Source organism: Nomascus leucogenys, chromosome 8 (genome assembly GCF_006542625.1).
Source record: "Nomascus leucogenys isolate Asia chromosome 8, Asia_NLE_v1, whole genome shotgun sequence".
In the NCBI taxonomy this organism is placed as follows: domain Eukaryota; kingdom Metazoa; phylum Chordata; class Mammalia; order Primates; family Hylobatidae; genus Nomascus; species Nomascus leucogenys.
In genome coordinates this window covers 69,063,726-69,083,894 of record NC_044388.1, presented here as the reverse complement: position 1 = coordinate 69,083,894, position 20,169 = coordinate 69,063,726, and the positions used below count along the sequence as shown (strand labels likewise).

The window sequence follows — 20,169 nt, the reverse complement described above, 5'->3', positions numbered from 1 at the left end:
AGGGAAAGACCTTTAAAACAACCGACTTCAATCCTCACACCCTTAAATTGGTAAAGCGAAGCTAGCAATTTCCTAACTGTGGACTTTGCAATATGTATGAAAAATAAATCCCCTAAGTCATGTAAGCCTCTACTTTTTAGGTTTTCTATGACATGCAGATGACCTCAAGTTCAAAGTCTTAAAATCTAATAAGAAAGAGACACAGAAAACCTTCTATGAAAATCCAGAGGAAGACATTAGATCTGACAGACGCAGAAGGTGGAAGGGATGGGAAAGATAAACATACAAAGGAAACATACATATGAGTTGGTTCATTCATTTGTTCAACTATCACTGTCAATCACTGTATAAGATGCTGGGATACAGATAAAAGATATAGTGGCTGCCCCTAAGGAACTCTGAAAATGGCTGCAGAAAGATAAAGAAATGATAGAGTTATTAATATGGGGCAGCCACACAGAGTGGTGCTGCACTGTGTCTATGCACTCTTTCTAACACCCACAAAAGTGCCGTCCGTCCTTTCATCAAAGATATAGTAGGGAGCAGCCTCAGCCTCAGAGCTACAAAAACAGTAAAATACGTAAACATAGGGCACTTTGAGTAAGATTTAGATCCACAGCTGTTAGGTAAAAGTAAGTTGCATATTACCTGCCACTCCTATCCAATTTTCCAGGATCATAGCAATCTACGCCTTAATATAGTCTACAATCTAAATAACTTCATTAATGTGGCCCAGAGAATGACACCTAAGTGTAACCATAAGTAAGAGATAAAAAGGGTTAGTATTTAATACTTTGGTGGCGTGTCCTATGGGTTTTAAAAAATGTCTTTTTTATTTCACTTATTATCAGTTATTAAACAATAGTACTGACTAAAAATTATGAAAGATTATGTTTGTCACTCTTAGGGCAAACAATAAGGGAAGAAAAAAACAAGAACCTTTTTTCTCTGCTGTTATATAAACACACACACCAAGAATAAGTAGAATGTCTTTCAAACCAAAACAATAGGAAATCACTCTTGGCTGAAAGAACAGACTTAGATCATGTTGATTTTTTCTTTAATCCTGCTAAAGCAAGTTTCTGCATGCTTTCTGGAGCCTCCACCTACAGAGTTGTTAGGACAACAGCCAACACATATATTTAATTACGTAAGTATTTCAATGCTATCAGCCAGCTGTTGCCAGCACATAATACACTGCCCTCTTTCACTCACTCTCTTGCTTAAAATGGCAAAAACAAAGCAACTGTTGATGTAACATTAATCATAAAATATGCAAATACTATTCTTCAAAAAGATTTTGGATATCTACAAAACTCAGTTTTGCATTTTAAAATGGCCTACCACCTCTGAACTGCTTTTTCTGTTGCTGATTTGCAAATTAAGTTACTAATCTTTTAACTGTAAGTCTACAGTTTCTTTTTTTTTTTATGTAAACCAAGAATTAAAAACTAATAGACTTTCTTTTGTATTTCCAATAAAACTGCTCACTGGCATACATCACATGATAATATTCTGTCTTTCCTCTCACTCATCTCCATGTTTTTCCAGAGTTAGAAGACAACTTGAAGCCTCTAACAGGAAATGGTCAGAAGCTGCTCTGAACATACATAACTCTCACCCCCGACTTTACAAAAAACTCTTCATCTATGTTTCTAGAAAGCTTGCTCCTCGAATACCATTATCAACTCCAAACAAGCTCATGGGGGAAAAAAATTACAAAATCCTAGCAACAACAGAAAATAGACTAAATAAAACTATGACATAAGACTTGAATAAAATGAATTCACATATGATAGATAATAAGACCTAATCCATAAACAAGAATTTATTTAGAGAAATTTGGCCTTCATCAAATCTTTCAATTCAGTTCAATGAATAAGTAACTCAATGCTGTTTACATCAGGCACTGTTCTAGAGACCAAGGATACCTCAGTCAATAACAGAGACATCACTGTCCTTTTAGATCTTTTTCACTCATCTTAAAATCCTCTATCAAGTCAACCTTTCCAACATTACCACTTCTTCCCCAACAACAACCAGTTGACTTTTTTTTTCAATTTTGGTGGTATATCTGGTGTATTTTGCTCACTCTCAAATCTGGACAATTTGATACTCAAATGTAAGACAAGTGTTCTGATATTAATGCAATTATATTACTTACACAACTTATAATGTACTTAACATAAATATATTAATGATGACTTGATGCAATGACAGCAGAACGATGCTAAACCCTTTTCTCAAAAAGAGGAAAAATCAGTTCAACCTAATTATACAAACATGTATTGAGTAATTATAATTGTGTGCCAAACTCAAGGCCAAACACTAACCAGGTTTTTATCCACCTTTCCTACTCTCTCACTCAAGATGGGATGCTTTAACTAATCTAATGGCCACAGCCCTGAAGCTGGCCCGGAGCTCATTTAGGATAGTGAGGAGCACAAGATCCTGCCGGCATGACCAGGTGACTACTCCAAGAAGGGAGAAGTATTCTTACTCCTTTTACTACTTCCCTCAGGAATACAATATTAGAAATTAGAAATTAGGAAGTTAGAATGTCCTTTTCCCTTTTTTACAAATACACAGCCTGTATCTGTCAAGGGACTCATTACAACCTTGGGAGAACATTCTTACAACCGTTGACAAATGGTCTTTGTCTATTAATGATATCTGTTTCCCAGGACAAGGAAAATCATTACACAGTAGAGTCAGAGCGTCAAAGCCTTCATAAAAAGAATTTTTCTGAGGTCAGTATCCTAACCTCAACACTCATAATCTAGTAGCAAGCCAAATATGTAAACAAATAATAAAATATACTGTGCAACAACAGATGTTAATATGGGATAAAGAACTAGCATGGAACAGACCTCGGAGCTAAGAGGTGAGGTGAGGCTTAGAAGGGCGATGACCCCACAAGTGTTATCTCTGACATGAGTTCCAAAGATCAACTATTTAGCCAGGTGGGATTAATGTGGGGTGGGTGGAGGTGAGGGCATGCATTTGGAGGAAAGAGAGAAGACAGTCTAAGGAAGGGAAGAACATATGCAAATAGATTATGTGCTCGGGAAATTTTCTAACGTCAGGGAGAAAGTAAAATTGTATAGCCCAGTGGCAAGAAAAGAGGTAGGAGAGGGAGGCATTGAACAAATTTTTTTAAAAAACCCTTGTTACACTAAGAAATGATAATGCAATTTCCTGATGACCACAATCAAAGAAGATGGGCAATACTAATGGAAATGCCAGCTGGAGAAAAGGTGAGGTAAATAAGGAGGAGGCCCTGACATGATGATTTGAGGTGTCCATGGTCAAGGTCATCCAAATGGCAAAGTCAAGGAAGCAGTGGCATATACAAGGCTGGAGCCTGTAAGAAGACATAAAGATCAAAGACGAAGATTTGGGAGAAATCGGCATAGAGACAATATCTAAACAGTGGAAGTAGATGAGAAATGGTAGGAAAATGTAAATTCATATTAAGCATAGCACTGTTGGGAGACAAAAAATCTTATTACACAATACCCAACCAATAATACTAATTAATTCAAACAGTCTAATATTTTGAACTAACTTTCCATGTAAAATGATACTTTTTGGTGGGCAAAGATAGCTGAAAAAAGGAGATTGTGACTCGTAAAAGCACACAATGATTCACCGAATCTGCCACTAACATTTTAAACAATAAGATGAAACTGATACTAAACTATAGCCATTTCATACAATTAGAAGAGTTAAAATTAAAATATCTAAGTTTAACAAAAAATCAACAAACTATAATATTATTTAAAGTATAACTCAAATAACTTGCATTATCTATTTCTCACAAAAGGCCAAATCAAAACCCTGTGATTTTTTACCTTTAATGACAAAATTTTTGTAATTAAAAATTAATTTTGGAAGTCAGGCAAGGTGGCTCATTCCTGTAATCCCCAACACTTTGGGAGGCCAAGGCAGGAGGATCACTTGATTGAGGTCAGGAGTTCAAGACCAGCCTGAGCAACATAGCAAGACCTCATCTCTACTAAAAAAAAATAATAATAATAACAGATTGGCTGGGTGTGGTGGTGTATGCCGGTAGTCCCAGCTACTCACGAGGCTGAGAATGGTGAATTGCTTTGGCCCAGGAGAATGAGGCTACAGTAAGCTGTGATCATGCTACTGCACTCCAGCCTGGGCAACAGAATGAGACCCGGTCTCAAAAAGTAAATAAAAGTAACTTTTAGAAGTTTAGTTAAAAAAAAAAAATTACTAGTGAATGTGGTTAACAAGAGAACTGGAAAGGGGTTTTTTAATTCTTTTAAACTGGATAATTACTAACTGAAAGGGTAACCACTTCTCTATTCTTATGAAGTCAGCCTTTTTGAAAGCAATTTACTTTACAAGTTCAAGTTGAAATAATATTCTGGTACCTCCCCTAACTTCAATTTATGAAGAAAAAGAACTCAAAAATAAATCTACATAAAACAAACAATACTTTCATAATAGGAATAACAATCCAATAATTTATGTTTTGCTCAACAGAATAGCATGGAAGGTACTTTCCTATAGTGAAAAGATGTTATACAAAGCAGATATCCTCTGTCTCAAACACACATTTTTTTGTCTTTATCCAGTTCTGCCTTTATTTTTAATTGTTGTTTCAAGTAATTACACTCAGATACCTAAGCCATCCCTTCAACATTACCATTTATTTCTACAGGCAAAGGCAGTTAAAAACAAGTGACTCCTGTCTATCTACTATCAGTATGGCTAAACCACAGTGCCCATTTGGGTTAATAATGCACAAGGTCAAATAGAGGTTGACAGTCCATGATCAAAGCAAGCTGGCTATTCTTTCTGTCATTTATATAGGACACACAAGATGTGTTTATTTTCACCAGCCTCTCAATGACCTCCTGTAGGTGGCATGGAAAAGATCCCACACTTCTAGAAAGCATTAACCAAAGGAGTTTTCTGATTTGATACTATCATTAAGAGCAAATTTTATTTTTTGAAACTTTTGATCTTTTTCATTTACTCAAGAACCCCCCAAGTTAAAGGCCATATTGTCTAAATCAAAATGGTCTAACGGATAAAACAAAGCCAGGGCAACTGACAAATGCTCAAGAGGAACTAGTATGCATCCAGCAGGCTGCCATCATAACACAGGGGGCTTCCTAGTGATTCTTTCTAAATTAGTAAAGGCAATAACATTTCAGATTTCTAAGGTGAAAAGGCAACCAAAGAGTCACTCTTATCTCTATTTTTGCTACTTAAAATTCTTACTCTTTTATCAGTCTGAATATCAATAATACAAACACTGTAAAACCTTGTAAAAAGTATTAAGCCCCAAAACAAATGACAAAATAATTCAGTCCGTAACTGTCATGTCACAAATTCACAATTTCTGGATCTTAGTCAATGAGACTGTATTAATCACATGAAAGACAGTAAATCCCTTAGAGTCATCTTTCTTTATTCCTGTCAAAACAAGGTGATCTTTTGTGTGGTGGCTCAAGAGAAACAAAATGATGTGATGCATAATTTAAAACAACTATTTAACACCAAGAAGTACTGGAAGGAAAACAAAAGCAGATGATCGAGAGATGATGACACACAGGAATGAGTAGCAAAGTGAAGCAATCATGGGTAAAGAGTCCAGGTTAGAAAAAGACAGGTCCCACCCCACTGCTGTAAATCTTTACGTTTGGGTATAAAGGATTGGGTGCAAGAGAAAGAGAAGCAACATCTTATCAGGCTCTCTTTGAATCTAAGCTTTACTTCACTCTCATGGAAAACCAAAATGCATGCAAGAGAGGACAGCAAAGGGAAAGGATGGAGCTGGAGGATGAGAAAAGGCACATGTGTAGCACGACTTAACATTTAACAATGTTACACTACTCATCTTTGTTGTTTTCTGTTAGGCAATGGTGACAACTGGGAAAATATCTAAATAAAGCAAAATGCTTGACAAGAGTAATCCATCACTGAAAGATTTCATATGTATAAATGTCACCTCAATCTGATATTTTCCCAATGTTAACTGTTATTGTATCTTTTACAGGATTGTATTTATTCTGGAAAGAAATCAAATGTTAGTTTAAGTGTTATCTTAATAAGAATTAGTTGTGATGATCAAAAGTCTTCAAGGCCATTAAAAATACTTAATCATATATAACATCTTTTTAAATTTTCTTCCAATCAAGCAGAATAGTACGTTAAAGAACCTGTGTTTGCTACCACTAGCTTTGTAGTGCTTAAATGGCAAACTTTTCTTGTGTCATTTCTACTTAATCATTCAAACAGCATATCATTACTTTGAACCATATTCATAAAACATATATAACAAAACCCACTGACAAGTTATATTTGAGTTTTTAAACTTTCAGAAACACTTTAGAACTATGTCCATTAATTACATTACAAAGTTGATAATCACAGAAACTATATTCTCTAGGTTCAGTACATAGGGGGTATCAGTAGCACTAAAGTATCTTTGTATCTTGTTTACCTTTCTATAGAGAAAAAATATGTAATTTGGGACAATCACAGGCTTCTCATTAAAAAAAAAAAAAAGCATTCTCTGAAAATGAACAGCATCTGGTGAATACCATTCTCTGCCTTAGTTTAATTCATCCTTCTGCTCCTAAACATGACCCTAACTCCCCTCTTCCATCCTCCCTTCCCTTGCCTCTTGCCATCGCTCAGGTAAGAACTCCTCTGCTCCTTCCACCATTTTGAATTAAGGATGCCATCACATTCAACTATCAACTCTATGCAAACAATATTAAATTTGTAGTTCTAGTGTTGACCTCTTTGATATCTGCCTCAATTCTGCAACCACTTACTTGACATCTTTATCTAGGAAGCACAGTAATAAAATGGTTAAATGAACAGACTCTAGTCAGACTGCCTCGGTTAAAATCCCACCTCTACCATTTATGAACTGAACAGCCTTAGAGACCTTCACCTATAAAACAGGAATACAAATGGAATCTACAACTCATTGATAGGCTGCAATAATTAAGCTAGATAATATCTAATTGATCTAAAGCACTTAGAACACTGCCTGTCACATAGAAGACACTCAATAAAGCTCAAGTATATTCATTATCTATTAAAATATTTATCTGTAACTTCAAATACAGCACATTCAAAACCAAAACATGTCATCTCTTAATAACTCCCTTCCTGGAATTCCTCACTCCATTCTAGCCAGAGACCTTAGAGTCGCCTTGGACAACATGGAATGTGTAAAGCAGCGGTCCCCCCAATGTTTTTGGCACCAGGAACTGGCTTCATGGAAGATAATTTTTCCACAGACCAGGGGTGGGAGGTATGGCTTTGGGGTGAAACTGTTCCACCTCAGGTCACCAAGCATTAGTTTAGATTCTTATAAGCAGTGCACAACCTAGATCCCTCACATGCACAGTTCACAATAGGATTTGTGCTCCTATAAGAATCTAATGCTGCTGCTGATCTAATAGCAGGCAGACGTCAGGCAGTAATGCTTGCTCGCCTACCACTCACTTCCTGCTGTGCAGCCAGTTCCTAACAGGCCACAGACGAGTACAGGTCTACAGCCCAGGGGTTGGAGACCCGTGATGTAAAGAATTCTTCCTTCTCAAGTCAATGTATTCCTTCCAATTCTGAACACCTCCACTTTAGATGAGATCCTCTGTACCTGGGCTACAACCACTTTGTCCTCACTGGACTCCTGATCTATACTCTTCCTTACACACAACCATCCTTCACACTGCTACTACAACTAACTCCCTAACCAAGGCAGCAAACACAGAAAATGAAAAATTTTTAAAGTTTACCATTTACAGTAGTATAAAAGTATAAAGTACATACTGTGCAGGCAAAAGAAGAAAGAATAAGTTTATTTTCTTAATGCATTGGAATAATTCAATATCTACATTGGGAGAAAAAAGTATAAAAGATGCCCAAGAGCTATAGAAAGAAAAGAATCAATCCTTAAAAAGTCAGGATAGAAGAGCTGGATAACTCAAAACTGTGAAGATTCAATTCTTCCCAAAATCATCTAAAGATTAAATGTAATCACAAACCACACAACAGTATTCCTTGTTGAACTTAAAAACGGATACACTCTTAAAGAAGACAAAAAGGTACTAGCACTATCAAATAGGTAGCCTTAATGTAACTCTATACTACTTATGACTACGTAGAACAAGAACCAAAATAAAGAAATAGATCAAAGGAATGAAATAGAGGACCCAGAACAGACTCAAACATCTGTGGACACTCAACATATGAGAGGGTGGGTAATGCACAGATAAAAGGAGAAACAATAGAACTTAAATAAATAAATGATACTGAAACAATTGGTTATCTACAGAGAAAAACATAAAATAAAATTGGACCCCTTCTGATACCATAACAAAAAATAATAACAGTCAACTCTAGATGAATTATAGACCTAAATGTAAAAGGTAAAACCATGAAACTTTTAGAAGAAAATATAGGAGAATATCTAAATAGCTTCAGAGTAAGAAAAGACTTCTTAAACAATAAGAACACAGACCAAAAAGAATGGATTAATAAGTTTTAAACCAGAATTTATCTTCATCAAAAGATACCACAAAAGAAAATGAAAAGATAAGCCACCATTGGGAGAAGATATTTGCAACGTGTATAATACCTAAGGATTAGGATATGTAAGACACATAACATATGGCCACAAATAAATGATTAAAATAAAAAAAAAAAACAGAAAAATAGACAAATGACCTGAGAAGCCATTTTACAAAAAAAGTAAAATCCAAATAGCCAATAGATCTATTTTAAAAAGCTCAACCTCATTAATGATTACAGAAATGCAACTAAGGCCGGGCACAGTGGCTCACACCTGTAATCCCAGTACTTTGGGAGGCCAAGGCAGGTGGATCACTTGAGGTCAGAAGTTCGAGACCAGCCTGGGCAACACGGTGAAACCACATCTCTACTAAAAATATAAAAAATTGACTAGGCACCGTGGCTTACGCCTGTAATCCCAGCACTTTGGGAGGCTGAGGCGGGTGGATCATGAGGTCAGGAGATTGAGATCATCCTGGCCAACATGGTGAAACTCCATCTCTACTAAAAACAAAAAAATTAGCTGGGTGTGGTGGTGCACGCCTGTAATCCCACCTACTTGAGAGGCTGAGGCAGGAGAATCACTTGAACCTGGGAGTCAGAGGTTGTACTGAGACAAGATCGCACCACTGCACTCCAGGCTGGCAACAGAGTGAGACTCCCTCTCAAAAAAAAAAAATTAGCCAGGTGTGGTGGCACACACCCGTGATCCCAGGTACCCGGGAGGCTGAGGCAGGAGAATCCTTTGAACATGAGAGGCAAAGGTTGCAGTGAGCCAAGATCCTGCCACTGCACTCCAGCCTGGGCGACAAGGTGAGAGCCTGTCTCAAGAAAAAAAAAAAAGAAATGTAAATTAAAACTAAAACAAAATACCATCATCACTAACAGACTTGCAAAAACTTAAGTCTGGCCATATCAAGTGCTGGCAGAAATGGAAAACAACAAATACACACATCCATTACTGGCGAGAATGCACACTACTACATCCATTTGTGAAAAGAAATTGGTGTTACCTAATAAAGTTTGAACGTACACAGATATGTTACCCAGTAATTCAACTCCCAGGTTCACATTCTAGAATAATTCTTACACATGTGCACTGGAAAACATGTTTAAAATATTCATAGCAGGAATGTCTATGAAAGCAAAACATTGGGAAAAATTCAAAACTCTATTAATAATAAAACAAATAAATTGTAGCAAATTCTATGAATGACCAGAGTTATTTACACCCATTAACATGAATAAATTCAAAGCGTAATGCTGAGAAAAAGATGTAAATCTCAGAAGAACACAAACAGTATAAGTTCAACAGATAAAGTTCAAAACACGGCTAAACAAGACAACACACTGTTTAAAGACATACTTAATAGATGATACATTAACTAATAAAAGTAAGGAAATGACTCACAAAAGTCAAGATAAAGGTTACTTCTTGGGAGTTATGATTGAAAACATGGCAGTTTCTACGGTCTTGACAATGTTATACTTCTTACACTGGGTGGCAGATGTTTAAGTGTTTATTATTTAAACTGTATGTGTTTTATAAACGCTAATGTATGTTTAATATATTTCACAATAAAACCAATAAAGGGGAAAAAGAATGAGTGTAAGAATGAAATTAAGAAGAGAGGATTTTTAAAAGTCTGGCTGGGAAGGCAAGAAAAAACATAGGACAATAGCTAACAGGGGTACAGGGGGCTGATTAGACCCAGGTATGTTTAAATACCGATGAAAAGGTTCCAGGGGAGTTGGAGAGGTTGGAAATATGGAATGAGGAAATAATTTCTAGAAGAAGGTTTCTAAGAAGATCCAGGCGGATAAGATTCAGAGAAAATGTGAAAAAAGGATACTTCTTCCATGTTAACTTGAGGGAACAAAGAAAGAAGCAAGGACTTAATATGCTCACCTCCCTTCAACAAAGTGCAATTCCGTGAAAGCCAGGTACTGTAGCACTTAGAACAGTGCTAATGGGCAGGGAAAAGAGGCAAGGACTGTGTCAGGCAACTTCACAAAGTGCACTGATTCTCCGAGAAGAACACATAGTTAACAAATACTCAAAAATCACCTATTAGCTAACTTCAAAAATACTGAAATCACTTATTAGAAAAGTTCCCATTAAAGTGTTATTCTTAAGGAGACAGACACACAAAAAACCCTTCAAAAAGCCATCCTCCTGAAACTATTCCAAACAACTGAAAAGAAGGGACTTCTTCCTAACCCATTTTATGAGGCCAGCATCATCCTGATACCAAAACCTGGCAGAGATACAACAAAAAAAGAAAACTTCAGGTCAATATCCATGATGAACATCAATGCAAAAATCCTCAATAAAATACTGGGCAAACCGAATCCAGCAGCACATCAAAAAGCTTATCCACCATGATCAAGTGGGCTTCATCCCCGGATGCAAGGCTGGTTCAACATACGTGAATCAATAAATATAATTCATCACATAAACAGAACTGAAGACAAAAACCACATGATTTTCTCAATAGACACAGAAAAGGTCTTCAATAAAATTCAACATCCCTTCATGTTAAAAACTCTCAATAAACTAAGTATTGATGAAACAGATCTCAAAATAGTAAGGGCCATTTATGACAAACCCACAGCCCATATCATACTGAATGAGCAAAAGCTGGAAGCATTCCCCTTGAAAACGGGCACAAGCCAAGGATGCCCTCTCTCCCCACTCCTATTCCACATAGTATTGGAAGTTCTGGTCAGGGCAATCAGGCAAGAGAAAAAAATAAAGCGTATTCACATAGAAAGAGAGGAAGTGAAACCGTCTCTGTTTGCAGATGACATGATCCTATTTCTAGACAACCCCATCGTCTCAGCCCAAAAACTTCTTAACCTAATAAGCAACTTCAGCAAACTCTCAGGGTACAAAATCAATGTGCAAAAATCACAAGCATTCCTATACACCAACAATAGACAAACTGAGAGCCAAATCATGAACGAACTCCATTTACAATTGCCACAAAAAGAATAAAATACCTAGGAAAACAGCTAACAAGGGAAGTGAAGGACCTCTTCGAGGAGAACTACAAACCACTGCCCAAGGAAATAAGAGGGGAAACAAACAAATGGTAAAACATTCCATGCCCATGGAAAGGAAGAATCAATATCATGAAAATGGCCATACTACCCAAAGTAATTTATAGATTCAATACTATTCCCATTAAACTACCATTGACATTCTTCATAGAATTAGAAAAAAAAAAACTTTAAAATTCATATGAAACCAAAAAAGAGCCCATATAGCCAAGACAATCCTAAGCAAAAAGAACAAAACTGGAGGCATCACGCTACCCAACTTCAAACTATACTACAAGGCTACAGTAACCAAAACTTCATAGGACTGGTGTAAAAACAGACACATAGATCAAGGAAACAGAATAGAGAACTCAGAAATAAGACAGCACATCTACAACAATCTAATCTCCAACAAACCTGACAAAAACATGCAATGAGGAGAGGATTCCCTACTTGATAAATGGTGCTGGGAAAACTGGCTAGCCTTATGCAGAAAATTGAAACTGAACCCCCTCCTTACATCTTATACAAAAATTAACTCAAGATGGATTAAAGACTTAAATGTAAAGCCCAAAACTTCAAAAACCCTAGAAGAAAACCTAGGCAATACCATTCAGGACATAGGCACAGGCAAAGATTTCATGATGAAAACATCAAAAGCAATTTCGACAAAAGCAAAAATTGACAAATAGAATCTAATTAAACTAAAGGGCTTCTGCACAGCAAAAGAAACTATCATCAGAGTGAACAGACAACCTATAGAATGGGAGAAAATTTTTGGAATCTATCCACATGACAAAGGTCTAATATCCAGAATCTATACGGAATTTAAACAGATTTATAGGAAAACAAACAAACAACCCCGTTAAAAAGTGGGTAAAGCACATGGACACTTCTCAAAAGACGTTTATGTGGCAAAAAAACATATGAAAAAAAGTTCAGCATCACTGATCATTAGAGAAATGCAAGCCAAAACCACAATGAGGTACCATCTCACACCCGTCAGAATGGCGATTATTAAAAGTCAACAAACAACAGATGCTGGTGAGGCTGTGGAGAAACAGAAATACTTTTACACTGTTGGTGGGAATGTAAATTAATTAAACCATTGTGGAAGACAGTGTGGTGATTTCTCAAAGACCTAGAATCAGAAATGCCATTTGATCCAGCAATCCCATTGCTGGGTATATCCCCAAAGGAATATAAATCATTCTATTAAAAAGATACATGCACACATTAGTTCACTGCAGCACTATTCACAATAGCAAAGACATGGAATCAACCCAAACGCCCATCAGTGACAGATTGGATAAAGAAATTGTGGTGCATATATACCATGGAATACTACACAGCCATAAAAACAAATGAGATCACGTCTTTGCAAGGACACAGATGGAGCTGGAAGCCGTTATCAGCACCAAACTAATACAGGAACAGAAAACCAAACACCACATGTTCTCACTTATAAGTGGGAGCTGAACAATGAGAACACATGGACACAGGGAGGGGAACAACACACAGTTGGACCTGTTAGGGGGCGGGGCAAGGGAGAGCATCAGGACAAATAGCTAATGCATATAGGGCTTAATACCTAGGTGATGGGTTGATAGGTGCAGCAAACCACAATGGCACATGTTTGCCTATGTAACAAACTTGCATATCCTGTACATGTACCCCAGAACTTAAATTTAATTTAAAAATAAAAAATAAAAAAGTATCTTTCTTTATCAAATTCAAAACAGTATAATCTTAAAAGTCCAACTCATACTTTTTTAATATAAACTAAATATCTATATTGATATCTTTAAAAAGCTAATCTTCTGGTATCAATTCTTACTTTGATTATACCAAATAGGAAAAAATCAATTTCTACTTACTTAATTGAGTTTCTAAAGTGGTCTTCAGCTGGATTTTTTACAGTGCAACTGTTCAGGAGCCATAAATCTGCATCGGATGCATTTTCTATTAAAAAAATGAACGCAAAAAAGAAGTAAGTAGCACATTTAATCATTCAAAAATATCCAATGGCACTGGGATTGCTGTGGTAGGGGAGAGAAAAACAGTGGAGTCAAATGAACAGGCAATTACAACACAGTAGAAAATTGCTACAACATGGAAATATTTGTGAACAATAAATATAAAAATGTACAATCTATGCTATATCTTTTCACTTAAAATGTAATGATAATAAGCATTCTTTTCCTTTATTTTCAATGCTTGACAGTACTATTTAATAATTTCCACAAACTACAGTGAAAATTGCCCTAATCTTACCTCTGAGTATCAAACTAATTTCACCTTTGTGGATTATGTGTTAAGCTTTTTCAGGCACAGAGCGTACACTGAATATTCTTCAGCTTGAGAAATTCTTAAAAACATAACTTGTCTGCCTTGAAAATTAATGATTTACCTCAAAGTGGTATTCCTATTACCATTTTGATTAAATATTGTTATATACTATAATGAAATCACTGGCAATGCAACAAATAATCCAAACCCATCATATTTATTATATGAATTTTTTAATACCTAAAGTTGCTACTATTCCACCTGCTTCTTGCATACTTCAGTTGCCTGAAAGGATCTTATACATTAAAATAGGATTACCATAAAGAAAGGAAAACCAAAATTGAAAACTGCAGCACCTTCAACAGTATCTGTATAAGAACAGAAGCTAAGATCAAATGACATGAAGAACTAAGAGAACATACAGATGTCTATGTGTAGATTCTCCACCTAGGAAGGAAGATTCAAATAAGAGCACTAGGTGAGAGGACTGGTAAGCACATCAGAGTTTCTGGTAACTTGTCACACACACAAAACAATTCTACCGGCCAGGTGCGGTGGCTCACTCTGGTAATCCCAGCACTTTGGGAGGCTGAGGCAGGTGGATCATGAGGTCCGGAGTTCAAGACCAGCTGGGCCAAGATGGTGAAACCCCATCTTTACTAAAAATACAAAAATTAGCCGGGTGTGGTGGCAGGCATGCCTGTACTCTCAGCTACTCAGGAGGCTGAGGCAGAGAATTGCTTGAACCCAGGAGGCAGAGGTTGCAGTGAGCCGAGATCATTATGCCACTGCCTTCCAGCCTGCACGACAGAGCAAGACTCCGTCTAAAAAAAAAAAAACAAAACAAACAAACAAAAATTCTCCTGGTATTTTATTATAAACACAGCAAAAAAAAAAATTTTTTTTTTTTTTTTTTGAGACGGAGTCTTGCTCTGTCACCCATGCTGGAGTGTAGTGGCACGATTATCCGCTCACTGCAACCTCCGTCTCTTGGGTTCACGCCATTTTCCTGCCTCAGCCTCCGGAGTAGCTAGGATTACAGGTGCCCGCCACCATGCCCAGCTAAAAATATATATATATATATTGAAACAATGAAAGGCATGGAAACTACGTATACTATTTATCAGCTGAATACTATGATCCTTGCTAACATGACTCATTTCTTGCATTCATTTCCTCTACCTCCAGACCATAGTCTAATTTCCCACCCAGCAGCCAGAGTGCCTTATATAAAACACAAATCAATTATGTCACTTCCCTATCAACTCAGAAAAGATTATTCACCTCCCTCCTGTTAGTATCCTCCAAATTATTCCCAATGCCACCTGAGTGATATTCCTCTACTATCAATCTGATCCTAGTACTCTTTCTTCTCTGAAGTCCTGTAACAGACTGTGTGTAGACAATTCTTGTACACTGAAAATCATTCATTTTTTGGCCTGTCTTTATTACTATTTAAGAGATACTGAATACAACATTTTTATCTGCTGCTCCTTGAACATTCAAATCCCAGCAGAGTGATGGGCACAGAGTAGACATTCAAATTGGCATAGAACACTAAACAGTATGCAAGTAGGTAAAGGGTGAGGGGAGGATGACAGAGGGGCAATGTGTGGGACCACATGCATATAGCGCTTCCCCAGTCTCCTAAAGCTTGGAAGGCCATATTGATCTTTAGAAACAAGCTTCACTGTTATATTTAACAAAGATTTAGGACTGAGACTCACACCTTACTCGTAACTATATCCCCAGCACTTATTACAGTGCCTGCTACGTGGGAGATACTCCTTAAATATTTACTGAATGAATGTTGAATTTCAAATGACAACGCAATACTATGAGAACCGTATTATGCAGATAAGAAAATGTCAAGATGTCTGCTAGCTAATGATAAAAAAATCCAGCAATTGTTAGTTTATTTCAAAACAAATAAATAAGGGCTGGGTGCGGGTGCTCACGCCTGCAATCCCAGCACTTTGGAAGGCCGAGGCGGGTGGATCACCTGAGGTTAGGAGTTCGAGACCAGGCTGGCCAACATGATGAAACCCCGTCTCTACTAATAATACGAAAAATTAGCCGGGCATGGGGGCGGGCACCTGTAATCCCAGCTACTCAGGAGGCTGAGGCAGAAGAATTGCTTGAACTCAGGAGGTGGAGGTTGCAGTGAGCCAAGATCGTGCCACCGTACTCCAGCCTGGGCAACAAGAGCAAAACTCTGTCTCAAAATAAATAAATAATCCCAATGACAGAACTATCTGTACCAGATGCCAGCTTTATATCCCGGCACATTCTTCTACCCAGTTATTTTCAAGTCATTAGACAACTCTTACCATAGGACCTCTCAAGGAGAAGTATGGCAATGAATAAATAATGCAAATTATTGTACTTTGGAATTTTGCCAACGTTGGCTTTCAAAATAAAGGGAAAACGTGCTGTATAATGACATTTCAGTCAACGATGGACCACATATATGACAGTTGATACACAAGAGTATAATGTAGCTTAAAAATTCCTATCACTTAGTATTTACTATAGAATACTTTTCATCACTATTTTAATGTACTCTTTCTACTTATTTAAAAAAAAAAAGAAAAAAAGAAAAAAAGAAAAAAGTTGGCCAGGTGCAGTGGCTCACACCTGTAATCCCAGCACTTTGGGAGGCCGAGGTGGCTGGACCATGAGGTCAGGAGTTCAAGACTAGCCTGACCAAGATGGTGAAATCCCATCTCTACTAAAAATACAAAAATTAGCCAGGTACGGTGGCAGGCGCCTGTAATCCCAGCTACTCGGGAGGCTGAGGCAGAAGAATTGCTTGAACCTGGGGGACAGAGGTTACAGTGAGCTGAGATCACACCACTGCACTCCAGCCTGGGTGACAGAGTGAGACTCTGTCTCACAAAAAAAAAAAAAAAAAAAAAAAAAATTTAACTGTAAAATAACCTCAGGAAGGTCCTCCAGGAGGTAGGTATTCCAGAAGAAGGTAAGGCATTGTTATCATAGGAGATGACAGCTCCATGCATGCTATTGCCCCTGAAGATCTTCCAGTGGGACAAGATGTGTTGCTGGAAGACAGTGATATTGATGATCCTGCCCTTTGTAGGCCTAGGCTCATGTGTGTGTTTTTGTCTTAGCTTTTAACAAACACATTTAAAAAGTAAAAATAAATAAATAAAATTTTTTATTTATTTTTATTTATTTATTTATTTGAGACAGAGTCTCACTCTGTCACCAGGCTAGAGTACAGTGGCGCAATCTTGGCTCACTGCAACCTCCGCCTCCCGGGCCCAAGTGATTCTCCTGCCTCAGCCACCCGAGTAGCTGGGACTACAGGCACCTACCACCACACCTGGCTAACTTTTTGTATTTTTGGTACAGACGGGGTTTCACCATGTTGGCCAGGATGGTCTCAATCTCTTGACCTCGTGATCCACCTGCCTCAGCCTCCCAAAGTGCTAGGATTACAGGCGTGAGCCACCCCGCCTGGCCATAAGTAAATAAAATTTAATTTTAAACGCTTAAACAATAAGGAAATATTTTTGTTCAGTTGTACAATATGCTTGTGTTTTAAGTGTTATTACAAGAGTGTGAAAACGTTTTCAAAAATTAAAAGGTTTATAAAGTAAAAATATTATAGTAAGCTAAGGTTAATTTATTATTATGAAAGAAAAATATTTTGTATAAATTTAGTGTAGCCTAAGTGTACAGTGTTTATAAAGTCTACAGTAGGGTAAAGGGTATGTCCTAGGCCTTCACATTCACTCACCACCCACTCACTGACTCACCCAGAGCAACTTCCAGTCCTGCAAGCTCCATTCACAGTAAGTGTCTTGGACAGGTGCACCATTTTAAATTTTTCATACCATATTTTTACTGTACCTTTTCTATGTTTAGATGCTCTGCAGTGCCTATGGTATTCAATACAGCAATATGCTGCATAGGTATGTAGCCTGGGAGCAATAGGCTATACCATATAATGGCCTAGATATGTCATAGGCTGTACAATCTAGGTTTGTGTGGGTACACTTGATGATGTTCGCATGATAACAAAATAGCCTGACGCATTTCTCAGAACAAATTCCTATCCTTAAGCAACACGTGACTGTACTGTACTTGATGCAGTAACCTCAATCATTAGGAATTCTGTGAATATGTCAAAATGCCAAAAAAAATACATAATCTTTTAGGAAACCCCCCACCCAACAAATATCCCTTTCCCATTGAACACAGGAGATTCTTTTTTTGTTTTTTTTTGTTTTTGTTTTTGCTTTGAGATGGAGTCTCGCTCTGTTGCCCAGGCTAGAGTGCAGTGGCACGATCTCGGCTTACTGCAAGCTCTGCCTCCCGGGTTCATCATGCCATTCTCCTGCCTCAGCCTCCCGAGTAGCTGGGACTACAGGTGCCCGCCACCACACCCGGCTAATTTTTTTTTGTATTTTCAGTAGAGATGGGGTTTCACCCTGTTAGCCAGGATGGTCTCAATCTCCTGACCTTGTGATCCGCCCACCTCAGCCTCCCAAAGTGCTGGGATTAAAGGCGTGAGCCACCACGCCCGGCCAGGAGATTCTTAATTATTTCTGAACTCTATCGGTTTTGTATTAGGACATCTTATTTAATATTATCAAAAGATAATTCCTCTTAGAGGCATAAATCAGTCAATCAACAAACAATAGGCAATCAGGATTCACTATGTGCCAGGCTGTCCTCTGGGTACTGGGGATACGGCTGTGAATAGAATCTCTACCCTCAGGGAGTTTACAGTCTTAAAGTCTATTTGATTTTTAAAAATTAAAAATAAATTAAAAAAAAAAAGCAGGCCAGGCACAGTGGCTTGTGCCTGTAATTCCAGCACTCTAGGAGGCAGAGGCGGGCAAATCACTTGAGGTCAGGAGTTCAAGACCAGCCTGACCAACATGGCAAAATCGTGTCTTTGTATTTTGCAAAAATACAAAAATTAGCCAGGCATGGTGGCGCATGCCTATAGTCCCAGCTACTCAGGAGGCTGAGGCAGGAAAATCGCTTGATCCCAGAAGACAGAGGTTGCAGTGAACTCTGATCGCACCACTACACTCCAGCCTGGGCGACACAGCAAGATTCTGTCTCAAAAAACGAAGGCAAAAAAAGAGGGAATAATTAATTATGTCAAATGCTAAGAATTCAAGACAGATATCTGTATAAATGTTAATATTGTTAACAAAAAGATAATACTCTATACTTTTCCTTTCTCAAATTAGAATATTTGCTAGCTCTGAGCCAACCCAAAATCACCCAGCAGAGGCCTTATTTATGAAATAACACAGAAAACAAACTCACTAAAAATGAAAAGTGAGAAGGAAAACTGTCAATGGCTATTTGCCAATAAATAATGGTGATTCCATGTGGCTTACCCCCTTATGCACACATTTCTGGGCTTTTAAGATGCCACCAACTCCATCAACTTTGGGTAGAAGTTATATGCAAGTTCTAATCAATTTTAAGATACATCCCAATTTCATACATTAATTTGGATAAGTGGAGATGGAATAAATAATAAAATAAACGTACAAACACACTACCGCTTTTAGATGATCTGGTTATCAGAGCAAATACCTGCTAAGAGGTTAACACCTTCTGATCTTGCCTTAGAACATTCATGCCAGGTCCTCCAGTGCCTTAGAAGGAGAAGCAATATTAGAGAAGAGCACTGAGGGAAAGAAGGGCCAGGAAGATGGACAAGAGTGGACCAGGGAAGGGAAAGGTAGGAAGAAGGCACCAACTTAGAGAGTGCCCAAGAAAGAACTCCACCTACTTCGAGATCTGAGCATTAGAACCCCTTAGAGTGCTCGTAACCTATGATATGCAGCTGAAAACCATCTGCACATAAGCCAAATATTGCCAATGCCAAAGTTGGGATATCAGATTTATTTTGGAAGGCTACAAACTTCAGGCTAGCCAGATGGAATCTAGATTTCAATATCTTATTATTTACAGTCTGTTGTTGTTTGAGACAAAGTCTCACCGTGTCACCCAGGCTGGAGGGCAGTGGCATACAGTCTTTCTTTATTACAAACAGTACTGCAATGAGTAGCAATGTACACATGTCATTTTTATGTTTCCCAGATTACTTTTGGAATCAAGTCCAAAAAGGGAATGTGGGGTCAGAGGATAAATTCTCATGAAATCCCATTACATACTATAAAATTCTTCTTCACAAAGGTGTGCCACTTTGCACTCCCATGAGCAAGGCATGTAAGTGCCCTTTACCTGCAGCCTTGACCCTGGAGTCTG

At 37.7% G+C, this 20,169-nt stretch overlaps 1 protein-coding gene across 2 annotated transcripts in view; it reads right to left on the bottom strand.

Moving 5' to 3' along the window:
• The window catches only part of CDKAL1 (CDK5 regulatory subunit associated protein 1 like 1), a 700,650-nt gene that overhangs the window by 573,401 nt on the left and 107,080 nt on the right, over positions 1-20,169 (bottom strand). For both annotated transcript variants that reach the window (XM_030817372.1, XM_030817373.1), the window contains one exon: positions 13,494-13,578. In XM_030817372.1, coding sequence (XP_030673232.1) covers positions 13,494-13,578 — 85 coding nt within the window. The remainder of the gene's footprint in view (positions 1-13,493; positions 13,579-20,169) is intronic.